This window comes from Erythrolamprus reginae, chromosome 5 (genome assembly GCF_031021105.1).
Source record: "Erythrolamprus reginae isolate rEryReg1 chromosome 5, rEryReg1.hap1, whole genome shotgun sequence".
Lineage (NCBI taxonomy): Eukaryota > Metazoa > Chordata > Lepidosauria > Squamata > Dipsadidae > Erythrolamprus > Erythrolamprus reginae.
In genome coordinates this window covers 12,112,884-12,128,593 of record NC_091954.1, presented here as the reverse complement: position 1 = coordinate 12,128,593, position 15,710 = coordinate 12,112,884, and the positions used below count along the sequence as shown (strand labels likewise).

Below are 15,710 nucleotides of genomic sequence, written 5' to 3'. Positions count from 1 at the left end.
AATGAAATGGATGAATGACCTGGCCAAAAGTCGTAAACAGCTAAAAGGTATGTACAGTCACTGTATCCAGCCTGTTTCTCACACTACCAGTAGCTACAGTATTTGCTATTCAGCCTAATGGATGGGGGGGGGGGGCAGGACGGAATTGGTAGGGAAAGCAAGTAGAATGCTTGGCTGCATAGCTAGAGGTATAACAAGCAGGAAGAGGGAGATTGTGATCCCACCGTATAGAGACCACATTTGGACCTACACTTTCCCGAGTGCCAAACTTGAAAGTTCGGCAAAAGTTCGGGTTTGGGTGCCGAACCCGAAGTTTTTTAAAAATTTGGGTGCCGAACCCGAACTTCGTTGGGTTCGCCCAACACTATTGCCAACCCAACAGTTATGGACAGAGTCCTAACAATTATAATATGATGAGTTGCAAGATAGTTTCAAGCTACATAGCGCTAAGTAAATTTATTAGCAAGTAGTAGAAATGTAAAACACCACTCAGAGCCCTTTGAGAGAGATGAGTGGTTAAGAAGTATGAAAAATAAAGAGCAAATAAATAATAAATACAATAAAAATAAAAATGGCTGCTCATTCCATTGTCCTGTAAGACAATTTATTTGTTTAGCCATGGCTTTGAAAGTTCAGGGCTTCCAAACAAGCTCTGTTTGGAGTACTGTGTTCAGTTCTGGAGACCTCACCTACAAAAAGATATGGATAAAATTGAACGGGTCCAAAGATGGGCTACAAGAATGGTGGAAGGTCTTAAGCATAAAACGTATCAGGAAAGACTCAATGAACTCAATCTGTATAGTCTGGAGGACAGAAGGAAAAGGGGGGACATGATCGAAACATTTAAATGTGTTAAAGGGTTAAATAAAGGTTCAGGAGGGAAGTGTTTTCAATAGGAAAGTGAACACAAGAAGAAGGGGGCACAATCTGAGGTTAGTTGGGGGAAAGATCAAAGGCAACATGAGAAAATATTATTTTACTGAAAGAGTAGTAGATGCTTGGAACAAACTTCCAGCAGACCTGGTCGGTAAATCCACAGGAACTGAATTTAAAGATGCCTGGGATAAACATCCATCCATCCTAAGATAAAATTCAAGAAGTAGTATATACCATATATGGCCGGATTTCGATGGTGCACCACCCGATCAACACCAAGCTTGACCTTGGGATGCCAAACTAGCTTTAGAAGCTATTGATTTTCCTATTCTTTGTGCTCCGACTGTCAGATTTCCACCAGATGATAGGCATCATAGACATTTTCATGATAGCGTGCAACATCGTAGATCAAACAGGTTCCTCAAGAAACTGTGCGCCAAAAGATATGCGGTGTGACTTTTAAATTTATTTATTTATTTTTTATTTTATTTATTTATTGGATTTGTATGCCGCCCCTCTCCGCAGACTCGGGGCGGCTAACAACAGCAATAAAACATTATATAACAAAATCCAATACTAAAAACAGTTAAAAACCCATTATATAAAAACCAATCATACATACAGACATACCATGCATAAAATTGTAAAGGCCTAGGGGGAAAGGGTATCTCAGTTCCCCCATGCCTGGTGGCAGAGGTGGGTTTTAAGCAGCTTTCGAAAGGCAAGGAGGGTGGGGGCAATTCTAATCTCTGGGGGGAGTTGGTTCCAGAGGGCCGGGGCTGCCACGGAGAAGGCTCTTCCTCTGGGTCCCGCCAAGCGACATTGTTTGGTTGACGGGACCCGGAGAAGATCGACTCTGTGGGACCTTACTGGTCGCTGGGATTCGTGCAGCAGAAGGCGGTCCCTGAGATAGTCTAGTCCGGTGCCATGAAGGGCTTTATAGGTCATAACCAACACTTTGAATTGTGAGCGGAAACTGATCGGCAACCAATGCAGACTGCGGAGTGTTGGTGTAACATGGGCATATTTGGGGAAGCCCATGATTGCTCTCGCAGCTGCATTGACATCTAAATGACATCTTTTTAAAAATCTTTTAAAAAACCCGAGGCATCTGATCCGTATGATTACAGTTTCCATTTGATTACCAAAGCCTGTGAAAAACTGATAACGTGCGAGGCAGAGAATTAACGGGCAAAGCTGGAAGCTGAGTTGCTAAATTGGGTCTACGCTGCTGAGGCTACTGAGAGGAGGAGGGCAAGGGAAGGGCACTGAAATAGCCTTCAGGCAGGAATAATTACTGTATTTTTTGGACTATAAGATGCAACGGTGTATAAGACGCACCAAGATTTCAAAGAAGTAAGAAAGAAAAAAAAAAGATTTTGTCCTTCATGGCCCCCAGGAGCACTCTGCAAGCCTCCAAAACCCTCTGCATGTCCTCCGGAACCACCTGCTACCGCACAAATCCCAGCGACCGATAAGGTCCCACAGAGTTGGCCTTCTCCGGGTCCCGTCGACTAAACAATGCCGTCTGGCGGGCCCCAGGGGAAGAGCCTTCTCTGTGGTGGCCCCGGTCCTCTGGAATCAACTCCCCCTGGAGATTAGGATTGCCCTCACCCTCGTTGCCTTTCGCAAACTCCTTAAAACCCACCTCTGCCATCAGGCATGGGGAAATTGATTCCCCTGGGCCGTTTCCGTTTTATGTATGGTTTGTTTTATGTTTTATGTTTTATGTTTTATGTTTTATGTTTTATGTTTTATGTTTTATGTGTTATGTGTTATGTGTTATGTGTTATGTGTTATGTGTTATGTGTTATGTGTTATGTGTTATGTGTTATATTTTATATTTTATATTTTATATTTTATATTTTATATTTTATATTTTATATTTTATATTATTTTATATTATTTTATATTATTTTATATTATTTTATATTATTTTATATTATTTTATATTATTTTATATTATTTTATATTATTTTATATTATTTTATATTATTTTATATTTTATATATATTATATATATTATATTATATTTTATATTTTATTTTTTATTTTTTATTTTTTATTTTTTATTTTTTTTATTTTTTATATTTTATATTTTATATTTTATATTTTATATTTTATATTTTATATTTTATATTTTATATTTTATATTTTATATTTTATATTTTATATTTTATATTTTATATTTTATATTTTATATTTTATATTTTATATTTTATATTATTTTATATTATTTTATATTATTTTATATTATTTTATATTTTATATTTTATATTTTATATTTTATATTTTATATTTTATATTTTATATTTTATATTTTATATTTTATATTTTATATTTTATATTTTATATTTTATATTTTATATTTTATATTTTATATTTAAATTGTTTTTTAATCATTGGGTTTGTACTGTGTTTTGTTGTTTTGAGCCGCTCCAAGTCTTCAGAGAGGGGCAGCATACAAATCTAATAAATAATAATAATGATAATGATAATGATAATGATAATGATAATGATTAATGATGATGATGATGATGATGATAATAATAATAATAATAATAATAATAATAATAATAATAATAATAATAATTGAGGATCCCTGGTGTAGACTGAGTTTGAGGACCCCTGGTGTGGACTTTTCTCATAGAGCTGAAACTCAAAATGTCAGAAGACCAGACCTTCCACATCAAATGGGACCAAGAGGGGGTTCATCAGGATTTCCCCAATGAGCCTAGGAAATTGGACTTAGCAGGCACTCCCATCAGACCTTCGGTGGAGGAAACCAAGGAACTGGTGAATAAGCAACTGCAAGAGAAGCGACAGCAGCTCGGGCTTCCTGAAAACATCAAGGTACCCAGTTCTGGCATAACATCTATGTCTTCTTACCCAGGAAACCTGGTTTACCTGCTGACTTGCTTGATATGTGCCTGATGGCTTCTGTCATGTCCTATCATCTTCATGAGCTTCCTTCCACACTGACTTGCAGGCCCTGTGTGTTTGTGTGTGAGTGAGAGAGAGCGAAATATTGAAGAAGTACAAATTACTTGGTAGAAACACCTGTACAGAAGCACTAAGGGTACAAATGTGTATTATTATCACCTGATGACAAATGCGGCAGCTGTGATGTTTTACTACACCAGCACAATGGGTTTTAAATTATTATCTTGTGTGGATGCTGTCAAAGTCCCTAGTGAAGACAATGTCCTCAAAAGGGGCTAAGTGCAACCCAGCTGTGTGGGGTCACATTTTATATATATTATATTTTATATTTTATATTTTATATTTTATATTTTATATTTTATATTTTATATTTTATATTTTATATTTTATATTTTATATTTTATATTTTATATTTTATATTTTATATTTTATATTTTATATTTTATATTTTATATTTTATATTTTATATTTTATATTTTATATTTTATATTTTATATTTTATATTTTATATTTTATATTTTATATTTTATATTTTATATTTTATATTTTATATTTTATATTTTATATTTTATATTTTATATTTTATATTTTATATTTTATATTTTATATTTTATATTTTATATTTTATATTTTATATTTTATATTATTTTATATTTTATTTTTTATTTTTTATTTTTTATTTTTTATTTTTTATTTTTTTTATATTTTATATATTTTATATATTTTATATTTTATATTTTATATTTTATATTTTATATTTTATATTTTATATTTTATATTTTATATTTTTTATATTTTATATTTTATATTTTATATTTTATATTTTATATTTTATATTTTATATTTTATATTTTATATTTTATATTTTATATTTTATATTTTATATTTTATATTTTATATTTTATATTTTATATTTTATATTTTATATTTTTTTATATTTTATATTTTATATAAACCCGAATCGAACCCGAATCCTAGAAAGAAAAACTGGACACATTCTCTCTCTGGGTGAAGTGACATGGTGTAGAGCCATGTACCCCTTTTTATTTGGGAACATAAGGAAATGGGGGATAATTACATATACATGTCAAGTGATACATCCAACAACATAACTTCAAACGTATCTTTTGAGTTCTTCCTTTTCCCATAGATATAAAAAAACAATTTCCTAGAAACTCTTCCTACGAGCAGATGTTTCTCACACCTAATTTCTCTGAAGTCTTCTGCCTTATCTCACTAATCTTCCTTAATCACCCTGTCGACCTGTTGTATGCTTCAGGCAATGTAAATCCCTCCCCTTTGATCCTATAACGGAGTGGTGAAAACTTTGTGAGATGTTTATTTGAGCCCTTTGCAGATTAGGCAAGTTAGTGCCTTTCCTGTCCTGGGTTATAGAATCAGGGTAAGCAGAGTATTTTTATGCTAGAGGTCCAGATATATAATTATAATACAATCCTATTCTAACATATTTCATGCTATACTGCAAAAATCGTGTAGCCTGGTTTGGTGTCCAAAGGTGTGTCTGGAGATTTTGAGCTTTAGGGTAGAAGCTCTTTGGTTTCTGGTAGAAACCACAATGAGGTCAAAATGATGTTGCGATGCTCTGGGTGAAGAAATGAGTATGTTATTTCTGGCATGATACTACATCACATCCGACAGCACTGGACTCTCCTGTGCTGCTTTTCAAATCGGAGCCATGCCTGTAAGTAATCTGGAACATTGGAGCTCAAAGAATGAGCAAAAGTCTCATCCTCAAGCCATTAACTATTCTGTCCCAGCTAAAAATGTAGCAAAACACACAGTTCGTTTGAACTGATTTTTAATTAATAACTGACTACTAATAACTGTCATAGTAGAGGTCTCACACACACACACGAACCTAAAGGCAGATTTTCTCGCAAAAGCCCAACTGTTAATTAGTTGTCATTAACAATTGGAGTAAGTTCAGAAAGTCTTAAATCATAGAAGAGCAGTTAGTTTTTGATAGCTCACAAAGTTTGGCAAAATGCCCAGCAGTTGTCTTCAAATAACAAACTGAAGCAGATAAGCAGAGCAGATACTTTCCAGACACTGAACCACACAAATTTCAAACATTGTTTCCTGCAGAGATTCAACTGTCCTGACTTTCCTTAAGTAGACTAGGGGAGTGGCCACTTAGCCCCCAGTCTTACTCCCGAGAAGACCTCATCTGGAGTAACCATTCCTGTCTCTTGGCAGCTCTGCGGACTCTTGCATCAAGAAGATGAGACACTGCCTCTTACTGCAATGAGGTGCTGGAGGTTCCAAAGGCTCTGGCACTGAGTCCTGACCATCCTCCCCACTGTCTGATGCAGGTGCCAGCTGTACAGGCTGCTGGTGCATCACCAAGTCAGTCTCCTCTTGAACGGTATCTGCTATCAGCTGATGGTGGGTCACAACATTAACTAAGCTAGTTTTCTATGTCAGCAGTCCCCAATATTTTTGCCAGGCCCCTTTGCCAAGCCATAAGCTATTTGGAGCTGGGTTGCCAAAGTGGCAGGCAAGCACATGTGTACATCCCCACTTGTGCGAGCATCAGGCGCACATGTGCGCACATTGTCTTATTGCACAAGCAATGACAGCCACTCACATGGAACCATCCCCACTGCTCCCTGCAAGTCCACAAAGCCAGAAAGGTTGGGGAATTCTGGTCTAAGTCACTCACAATCTTTGTGTAGTCCAGAGGTTCCCATCCACCAGTCCATGGAAAGGCACAGGGCTGTGGCATGCCAGAAACCAGGCTGCACAAACAAGGAAAGCCCAATCCATGGGTTGCAGGAAAGCACACGAAACCATGTACCCTCTGGTCAGCGGCAAAACTTTTTTCCACAGAACCCGTCCCTGGTACCCAAAAGGTGAGAGGCCACTGGTGGTGGTAATTCAAAAGCCACATCAGAAGCACAAAATTTAGATCGGGGGGGGGGGGTGTCAAACTAGTGACGATATGCCGTTGCATGACGTATTGCAACTTTTCCCCACTTCGCGTGTTCTGTCGGGCTCTCTGGTAGACTCCTCCCAAAAATTCACAGGTACAAATTTCAGACACACACACGTTTGAAAATTCAAAACAATGTTCTTTTTAATGAAAATTCACTTAACCTAAGCCCTCTTTTGGTATAGCAAAGAGCACTCGTCTCCAACCAAACTGGTAATTTGTACAAGTCCCTTATCAGTTCTGTGATACTTAGCTTGCAGCTGTGAGGCAATTCACAGTCGTCCTTCTTTCACAAAGTGAAACACACTTTGCTCTGGTTTAGTTTCAAAGCGGGGAAAAATCAGCACACAAAAAGTCAAAGTCAGTAAAGCAGTCACGAAACACAACGATCAGATAATCCTCCACAATGGCCAAACCCACAGGCTGCTATTTATAGCAGCCTCACTAATAACCACAGCCCCACCCAACCACAGGTGGCCTCATTTTCTTTGATAATAATCTCTCAGTTGTTGTTGCCTATGCATCGCTCTCCGCATGCGTGGCTGTATCATTAACTCTTGTTCTGAATCCAAGGAGGAGCTAGATAATTGATCTCCTTCTGAGCTGTCTGCCACACTCGCCTCCTCCCTGTCACTCCTGTCTTCTTGGTCAGAGGAGCCTCCATCAGCAGATTCCACCGGGAGCAAAACAGGCCTGCGGCATGTGGATGTCTCCCCCACATCCACAGTCCTTGGGGCAGGAGCTGGGCCAGAGCTAACCACAACACCGCGTAAATAGGGGTAGGCAGTGAAGGGAATTGTGAATTTTCATTATAAAGAACATTGTTTTGAATTTTCAAACGTGTGTGTGTCTGAAATTTGTACCTGTGAATTTTCGGGAGGATTCTACCAGAGAGCCCGACAGAACATGTTGGAGGCCTTTCACAAGTAGGCGCTTAGTGGTTGGACATAGCTACATTGAGTCATCCAGTTTTAAAGCGGTCAATGCCTCCTCCACATTCTGCAGTAAAAGAAAAGATATATGCTCCCTGTGACTTTTAAAATACGGTATTATGATGTGCACCCATTTCCCTCCAGCAGATAATAGTTAATTTTTTCTATAAATCATTCTTTTTTAATTAGGCTATGACAAAAAAGCAAATGGCTTTGGAAAAACTCAGTCTCCAGAAAAGCTTGCTCTATTTTGAAAGAATTCATGGAAGGCCTGTAAGTATTTCTTAGAAAAACGAGGTCAACTTTAGAAAGAGAGGTCAACTTTGGGTTAGCCATTACAAAGAATTTTCAGCAGGAGAGGACTTCTGAAGTTCTCCAGCCCGCACGCCAAGGTCAGTTTGAATTAGCTCCAGTACAGATTATAACTTTGGTAAAGCAGGACACCATTGAGGGGGACAGATGATGGACGACGGACGATGGACGATTGACAACGGACGACTGAAAAATCTCTACAGATTTTTAAGATTAAGATTTAAGATTTATTAGATGTGTATGCCGCCCCTCTCCAAAGACTCGGGGCAGCTCACAACAACAACAATACAATACGTAGAATACAAATACAATAGAGTTAAAAAACGAGATTTAAAACCCATAGATATTAAAAGCAGTCATTACTGCACAATCACACCATTCTCATATATTACAGTCATTAAAAAAAGTGATGGTGGGGGAAGAGATAATTATTCCCCCCATGCCTGTCAACGTAGATAGGTCTTCAACATCTTGCGGAAGGTGGGAAGGGTAGGGGCAATTCGAATCTCCAGGGGGAGTTGATTCTAGAGGGCTGGGGTGGCTACAGAGAAGGCTCTTCCCCTGGGTCTCGCCAAACGGCATTGTTTAGTTGACGGGACCCGGAGAAGGCCAACTCTGTGGGACCTGATTGGCTGCTGAGATTCGTGCGGCAGAAGGCAGTCCCGGAGGTACCTCAACATTTGAGGTAAATAAAGCGAATAAATCATTTTCTTTCTCTGGCCAGTGGGAGGAGGAAGCTTCTCCCAGTGCCCAGAGAAAGGAAATGCTTTAGTCACTCTGGGCAGTCCAGAGAAAGGAAAATTGGGACTTTTTAATAAAAAAACCCACGGGACGCTGGACATGTTATTAAAAATTGGGACTGTCCCACCAAAAGCGGGTCATCTGGTCATCTTAGTCTAGCTCTGTCATATCTGTCTAAAGCTCTATCTTCTATCTCAGTGTTTCCCAACCTTGGCAACTTGAAGATATCTGGACTTCAACTCCCAGAATTCCCCAGCCAGCATTCACTGGCTGGGGAATTCTGGGAGTTGAAGTCCAAATATCTTCAAGTTGCCAAGGTTGGGAAACACTGTTCTATCTATCATACATTCTTCTCTCTATCGCAGATTGTGTGACAAAAGGTGTGTATGTCTGCTAGCATGAATGCACATGCTCACACCCCTTCCCTAACTACACTCATGAGCACTCTCCCAAGTTGCCCCCTGCCCATGTACAAAGACCTTTCCGAAGCCCATTAGGCACTGGTAGGTTCATACCACTGTGGTCCGGAATGTCGCTGATGCAATTTTCGGCCATTTTTTCCCCAGCGTCTCCATCTCAGAAGAAGCTCTTAGGCCCACTCTCATGTTTCCCTCCAAAGCACAGCTGAGAAGCTCCTTCCCAGGAGACACTGGAAAAAAATTGCTGAAAATTGTATCAGTGGGTTCTTCCTGGTGAGGCAATGCAAACCATACTGGTATGAACCCACCACTTGCTGGTAGGCATAGTTCCCTCTAAGCTGAGCAGTGAGCAATCGCTCACTTAAAAATCATCATCAACTCAGAGTTTTCCAAACCTGCCCAGAAGCCGAGAGGGAAAGAGTGAGAGGGAAGGAGAGAGAGAGGAAGAGAGGAAGAGAGAGAAACAGATAGAAAAAAGAGAGGAAGGAAAAGAGAAAGAAAAAGAATGGGAGTAAGGAAGAGAGAAAGAAAATCAAAATGTAGTTTGAAACTAGCTCAACTATTTAAGTGGCATTTTGATATTGATAGAGTTGCCCTATTATGAGCTCACTGTTATAGACACACAGTACAGTATTTTATTTTGAAATTCTCTGAGGCAAAACAGGGTGGGTTTTTTATTTGTTTGTTTGTTTGTTTGTTTGTTTGTTTGTTTGTTTGTTTGTTTGTTTGTTTATTTATTTATTTATTTATTTATTTATTTATTTATTTATTATTTATTATTTCTGTGCCGCCCAGTCCCGAAGGGACTGCCGCTCAGACACTATACTTTTCCGCCCACCCCCCAAAAAAATTAGAGGGAACACTGCCTAGGACTGTGTGATATATAATAATAATAATAATAATAATAATAATAATAATAATAATAATGATGATAATAATAATAATGCATGTGTGCTGAAGCTGCAACATGGAAAAATCTCGCATGCCCTCCGATATGGCTCCAACATGCCACCTATGGTATGCCTACCAAAGGTTTGCCATCATGGCTATATCCTCTATCTTTCATCTCTATCATCTGTCTATTCCCCCCTCCCCTTCTCATTTAACTATTCCCTACATCACGGATGGCGAATCTATGGCACGGGTGCCACAGGTGGCACGTGGAACCATATCTGTTGGCACGCAAGCCATTGCCTAGCTCAGCTCCAAGGTGCATGTGTGGGCCAGCCAGCTGATTTTCGGCTCGCAGAGAGAGACTCTGGGAGGGCATTTTTGGCTTCCAGAGAGCCTCCAGGGGGATGGGGGAGGGCAGTTTTACCCTCTCACAGCTCCAGGGAAACCCTTTGGAACCTGGGGAGGGCAAAACATGAGCCTTCTGGGCCCACCAGAAGTGGGAAACAGGCTATTTTCGGCCTCCAGAGGGCCTCCGGGGGGCATGGAGAAGCTGTTTTTGTCCTCCCCAGGCATTGAATTATGGGTGTGGGCACTCATGCATTACAATAGTGTGGACCCATGCTCTTTCGGCACCTGAGGAGAAAAAGGTTCACCATCACTGCCTTATATCTATCTCTGAGAATTTAGAATCTATCCAGCTCCAGATGAATGTGGGACATTTTTCTGAAATTAATGAGAGCCATATGGCTCTTGAGGGGGAGGGGCAACAACAGCAACAGGAAAGGCACCCTTGCTTGTTCCCAAAACACATGAGTGTTTTATTCTGCTCAGTGTCATCATATTCTCAAAGATACACATTATGTTTCATAAGTAGAGCCGGGGTGGCGCAGCAGGTAGAGTGCTGTACTACAGGCCACTGAAGCTGACTGTAGATCTGAAGGTCAGCGGTTCAAATCTCATCACCGGCTCAAGGTTGACTCAGCCTTCCATCCTTGTGAGGTGGGTAAAATGAGGACCCGGATTGTGGGGGCAATAGGCTGGCTCTGTTAAGAAGTGCTATTGCTAACATGTTGTAAGCCGCCCTGAGTCTAAGGAGAAGGGCGGCATAAAAATTGAATGAATAAGTTAAGTAAGTAAGTAAGTAAGTAAGTAAGTAAGTAAGTAAGTAAGTAAGTAAGTAAGTAAGTAAGTAGGTCGATAGGTCGATAGGTCGATAGGTCGATAGGTCGATAGGTAGGTCGATAGGTCGATAGGTCGATAGGTCGATAGGTCGATAGGTCGGTCGGTAGGTAGGTAGGTAGGTAGATAGGTAGATAGGTAGATAGGTAGATAGGTAGATAGGTAGATAGGTAGATAGGTAGATAGGTTGATAAATTGATAGATTGATAGATTGATAGATTGATAGATTGATAGATAGATTGATAGACGAACACTGGATATTGGTACTCCCTCCCCCCGACTATTCAGTTGTTTTATCCTATCACACTAATCAGGGGTACCAACACATCCACTGATAGGCAAGATGAAAGACTAGAAAACACTTAATTTAATTAATTACTTCTTCTAATTAAAGCCAGCCCAAGCTTTCATCGAATGTAATATCTCAGTGCTTAGCCATTGCAAACCTCTGGGATTTCCCCCCCTCCTTTAGTCAATCTGAGTATTGCATTGGCAGTTCTGTGTTAGCAAAAACTTCAGAAGAGAAGGATTTAGGGGTAGAGTGATTTCTGACAGTCTCAAAATGGGTGAGCAGTGTGGTCGGGCGGTAGGAAAAGCAAGTAGGATGCTTGGCTGCATAGCTAGAGGTATAGCAAGCAGTCCAAATCCTAACCAGGTTTCACCTTATCTTTCAAAGGTCAAGTAGAAGCTGCCACTTGATGTGAAAAGCCGGGAATAACTGAGTTAGCTCGCCTTGCCTTGCTTTGACTGCTTCTCTTTTTCACCATCGAGACATCCATTCACAACTGCTCATCACCACAATTCCCATCCTTTCTTTCCATCCACATCCTTCCATTCGCAAAATAATGCACTTGGGGAAAAGGAATCCTCAATCTGAGTATTGCATTGGCAGTTCTGTGTTAGCAAAAACTTCAGAAGAGAAGGATTTAGGGGTAGAGTGATTTCTGACAGTCTCAAAATGGGTGAGCAGTGTGGTCGGGCGGTAGGAAAAGCAAGTAGGATGCTTGGCTGCATAGCTAGAGGTATAGCAAGCAGGAAGAGGGAGATTGTGATCCCCTTATATAGAGTGCTGGTGAGACCCCATTTGGAATACTGTGTTCAGTTCTGGAGACCTCACCTACAAAAAGATATTGACAAAATTGAACGGGTCCAAAGACGGCCTACAAGAATGGTGGAAGGAAGCATAAAACGTATCAGGAAAGACTCAATGAACTCAATCTGTATAGTCTGGAGGACAGAAAGGAAAAGGGGGGACATGATCGAAACATTTAAATATGTTAAAGGGTTAAATAAGGTTCAGGAGGGAAGTGTTTTTAATAGGAAAGTGAACACAAGAACAAGGGGACACAATCTGAAGTTAGTTGGGGGAAAGATCAAAAGCAACGTGAGAAAATATTATTTCACTGAAAGAGTGGTAGATCCTTGGAACAAACTCCCAGCAGACGTGGTTGGTAAATCCACAGTAACTGAATTTAAACATGCCTGGGATAAACATATATCCATTGTAAGATGAAATACAGGAAATAGTATAAGAGCAGACTAGATGGACCATGAGGTCTTTTTCTGCCGTCAGTCTTTTATGTTTCTATGTTTCTAACAGTGATTGGTTTAGAAAGATGCTTCTCTTTCCCACTAAAAGACCAAGGAGAGCTTTGAGAATTTGCAGGCAAGATGCTGTTTCACAGTCCCCTGTGGCTTGAAGCAGCTTTTGGGGTGACATCCAAAGTGTTGTGCAATTAGCAAAAACAGAAAAGCAATTAGAGGGAGGAAGGAAAGTCAATTAGAGGTAGCTTTTTATACTCATTGCGAACCACACTAAAGGCTTCTCTGGACTGCGTCTCACCTACAGGCCAACGGCTTACATATTTTTTCCCTTCCAACTTCTTCTTCCTATCTACTTCTTGTCTACTGGATCTGAGCTTATTGGCTATGTTCTTCTGCAATACCATTTTGACCTTTTGTGGGTTCTCTAGCACAGCTTGTTCCGTTATCAATACAGTGTTCCCTCGATGCGTTCCAAGACCGCCCGCAAAAGTTGAATTTCCGCGAAGTAGAGATGCGGAAGTAAATACACCATTTTTGGCTATGGACAGTATCACAAGCCTTCCCTTAACACTTTAAACCGCTAAATTACCATTTCCCATTCCCTTAACAACCATTTACTCACCATTATTACTGGTACTCACCATTCAATAAGACACTTAGTGATCCTGATATTTATAAACATAATTATTTATTAACAATAATTATTTTTTTTGTTATTTATTTGCAAAAATTATTAGTTTGGCGATGACATATTGGGTGGGAAAAACTGTGGTATGGGGAAGAAAAACACGAAGTATTTTTAATTAATATTTTTTCAAAAACCGTGGTATAGGCTATTCGCGAAGTTCGAACCCGCGAAAATCGAGGGAACACTGTACTTGGGCTTGTGTGTCTCACTGCAAGAACCCTCAGTGCATATATTGTATGTTCTCCACTGAAGATGGATTATAGTTGAGGACATGCCAGTCTGGTTTAGGTCTAGGTCTCTTTATGTTTACTGATATGTTTACTGGTATGTTTACTCTTAAGTCCATTTCTACATTAATATACAGATGTTTTCAAATACATAAAATGCATCTGAATATTTAAATATACCCTCAATGGATTTTCTCTGAATGTTTGTATATTTCCCGGCAAAACATATTCTAAAACAGAGGTTTTCAAACTTGGCAACTTTAAGACTTGGGGACTTCAATTCCCAGAATTCTCCAGCCAGCATAGAGAACTCCCAGCCAGCTGGCTAGAGAATTCTAGGAATTGAAGTCCACAAGTCTTAAAGTTGTCAAGTTTGAAAACCTCTGTTCTAAAATATATTGCTCAAAAAAAATAATAAAGGGAACACTCAACACATCCTAGATCTGAATGAATGAAATATTCTCATATTCTCATTCTCATTTGCACAACTATTCCATTTGCATGACAGCATGTGAAATTGACTGTCAATCATTGTTGCTTCCTAAGTGGATTTCACAGAAGTTTGATTTACTTGAAGTTATATTCTGTTTTTTAAGTATTCCCTTTATTTTTCTGAGCAGTGTATATGATGCACCTTTGAGTTAAGAAGAGCCGATGTTCAGAAATGTGCAAGCTTTTGTGCATAACTAGCTTAGGATTGGCACATTTGTCTAGGGCAGTGTTTCCCAACCTTGGCAACTTGAAGATATTTGGACTTCAACTCCCAGAATTCCCCAGCGGTGCTCTGAATATGAAATTTCTATGAGAGAGGAGGAATTTTCTAGAAAAGTTTTGAAGAACCACTATTAAGCTGGCATCAAATTATCATTCATCTTACTGGAAGCTCCACCCTTGTAGCATTTCCTTGATTCTAGGGATTTGCCTAAAATTATCATGATCTGTCAGTCTTAATGTTGCAGGACCGACATTTGGTTATAATATTTTTTTCCAGCTGTCACAAAGACTAGTCAGGGAATGTGAATTACAGTGTGCCAGTTTGCTGCTAAGGAATGGTAGAGCACCAGTCCAATTCACCTGATTGGAAGTGGTGTTTCTCTGTTACATGATACAGTGGTACCTCATCTTACGAACGCCTCTTCTAACGAACTTTTCAAGATGCAAACCCGGTGTTTAAGATTTTTTTGCCTCTTCTTCCGAACTATTTTCACCTTACAAACCCAAGCCGCTGCTGCTGGGATGAAGGGGTTTCTTTTCCCCCCTTTTTTTGAAGAAAGAAAAGGTGGGGCGGCTTGGAGGGGGGAAAGACTGCATTTAAATAACTAGGAGAACAACGTGCTTGCAAAGGCACTGAAAGGGTGTCTTTTGAAGAAAGAAAAGGGAGGGGTGCCCCCTTGCCTTTCTTCCTTCCCACTCACCCTTTAGCCCAGTGATTTTCAACCTTTTTTGAGCCAGGGCACATTTTTTACATTTACAAAATCCTTGGGCACATTGAGTGTGTGTGGGGGGGTGGCTCAAAAAAGTTTGGGCAAAATTTTTTTCTCTCTTCCTCCCTTTTGCTCTATTTCTCTTTCCCTCCTTCTTTCTCCCTTCTTTTTTCTCTCTCTCCATCCCTCTTTCTTTCTCCCTTCCTTCCTCTTTTTTGCTCTTTCTCCCTACCTCCCTCTATGTCTTTCTCTCTCCCACCTTCCCTCCCTCTCTTTCTCTCTCTTTCTTGCTCTCCCTCTTGCTCTCTCTCGCTTTCTTTCTCTCTTGTTCTCTTTCTCTCTTTCTTTCTCTCTCTCTCTTGCTTTCTTTCTCTCTCTCTTTCTTTCTCTCTTGTTCTCTTTCTCTCTTTCTTTCTCTCTCTTGCTTTCTTTCTCTCTCTCTTGCTTTCTCTCTCTCTCTTGCTTTCTCTCTCTCCCTTTCTTTCTCTCTCTCATTTTCTTTCTCTCTCTGAGCTTCGCGGCACAGCTGACCATGTCTCACGGCACACTAGTGTGCCACGGCACACTGGTTGAAAAA

General features: G+C 39.5%; 1 protein-coding gene across 1 annotated transcript in view; it reads left to right on the top strand.

Annotated features, from left to right (window-relative positions):
• Positions 1 to 15,710, top strand: part of FAM13C (family with sequence similarity 13 member C) — a 47,638-nt gene that overhangs the window by 20,916 nt on the left and 11,012 nt on the right. The window contains exons 6-7 of the mRNA XM_070753906.1: positions 1 to 47; positions 3,527 to 3,729. The exon at positions 1 to 47 is cut by the window's left edge and continues 35 nt beyond it. Of these exons, the coding sequence (XP_070610007.1) occupies positions 1 to 47; positions 3,527 to 3,729 (250 nt within the window). The remainder of the gene's footprint in view (positions 48 to 3,526; positions 3,730 to 15,710) is intronic.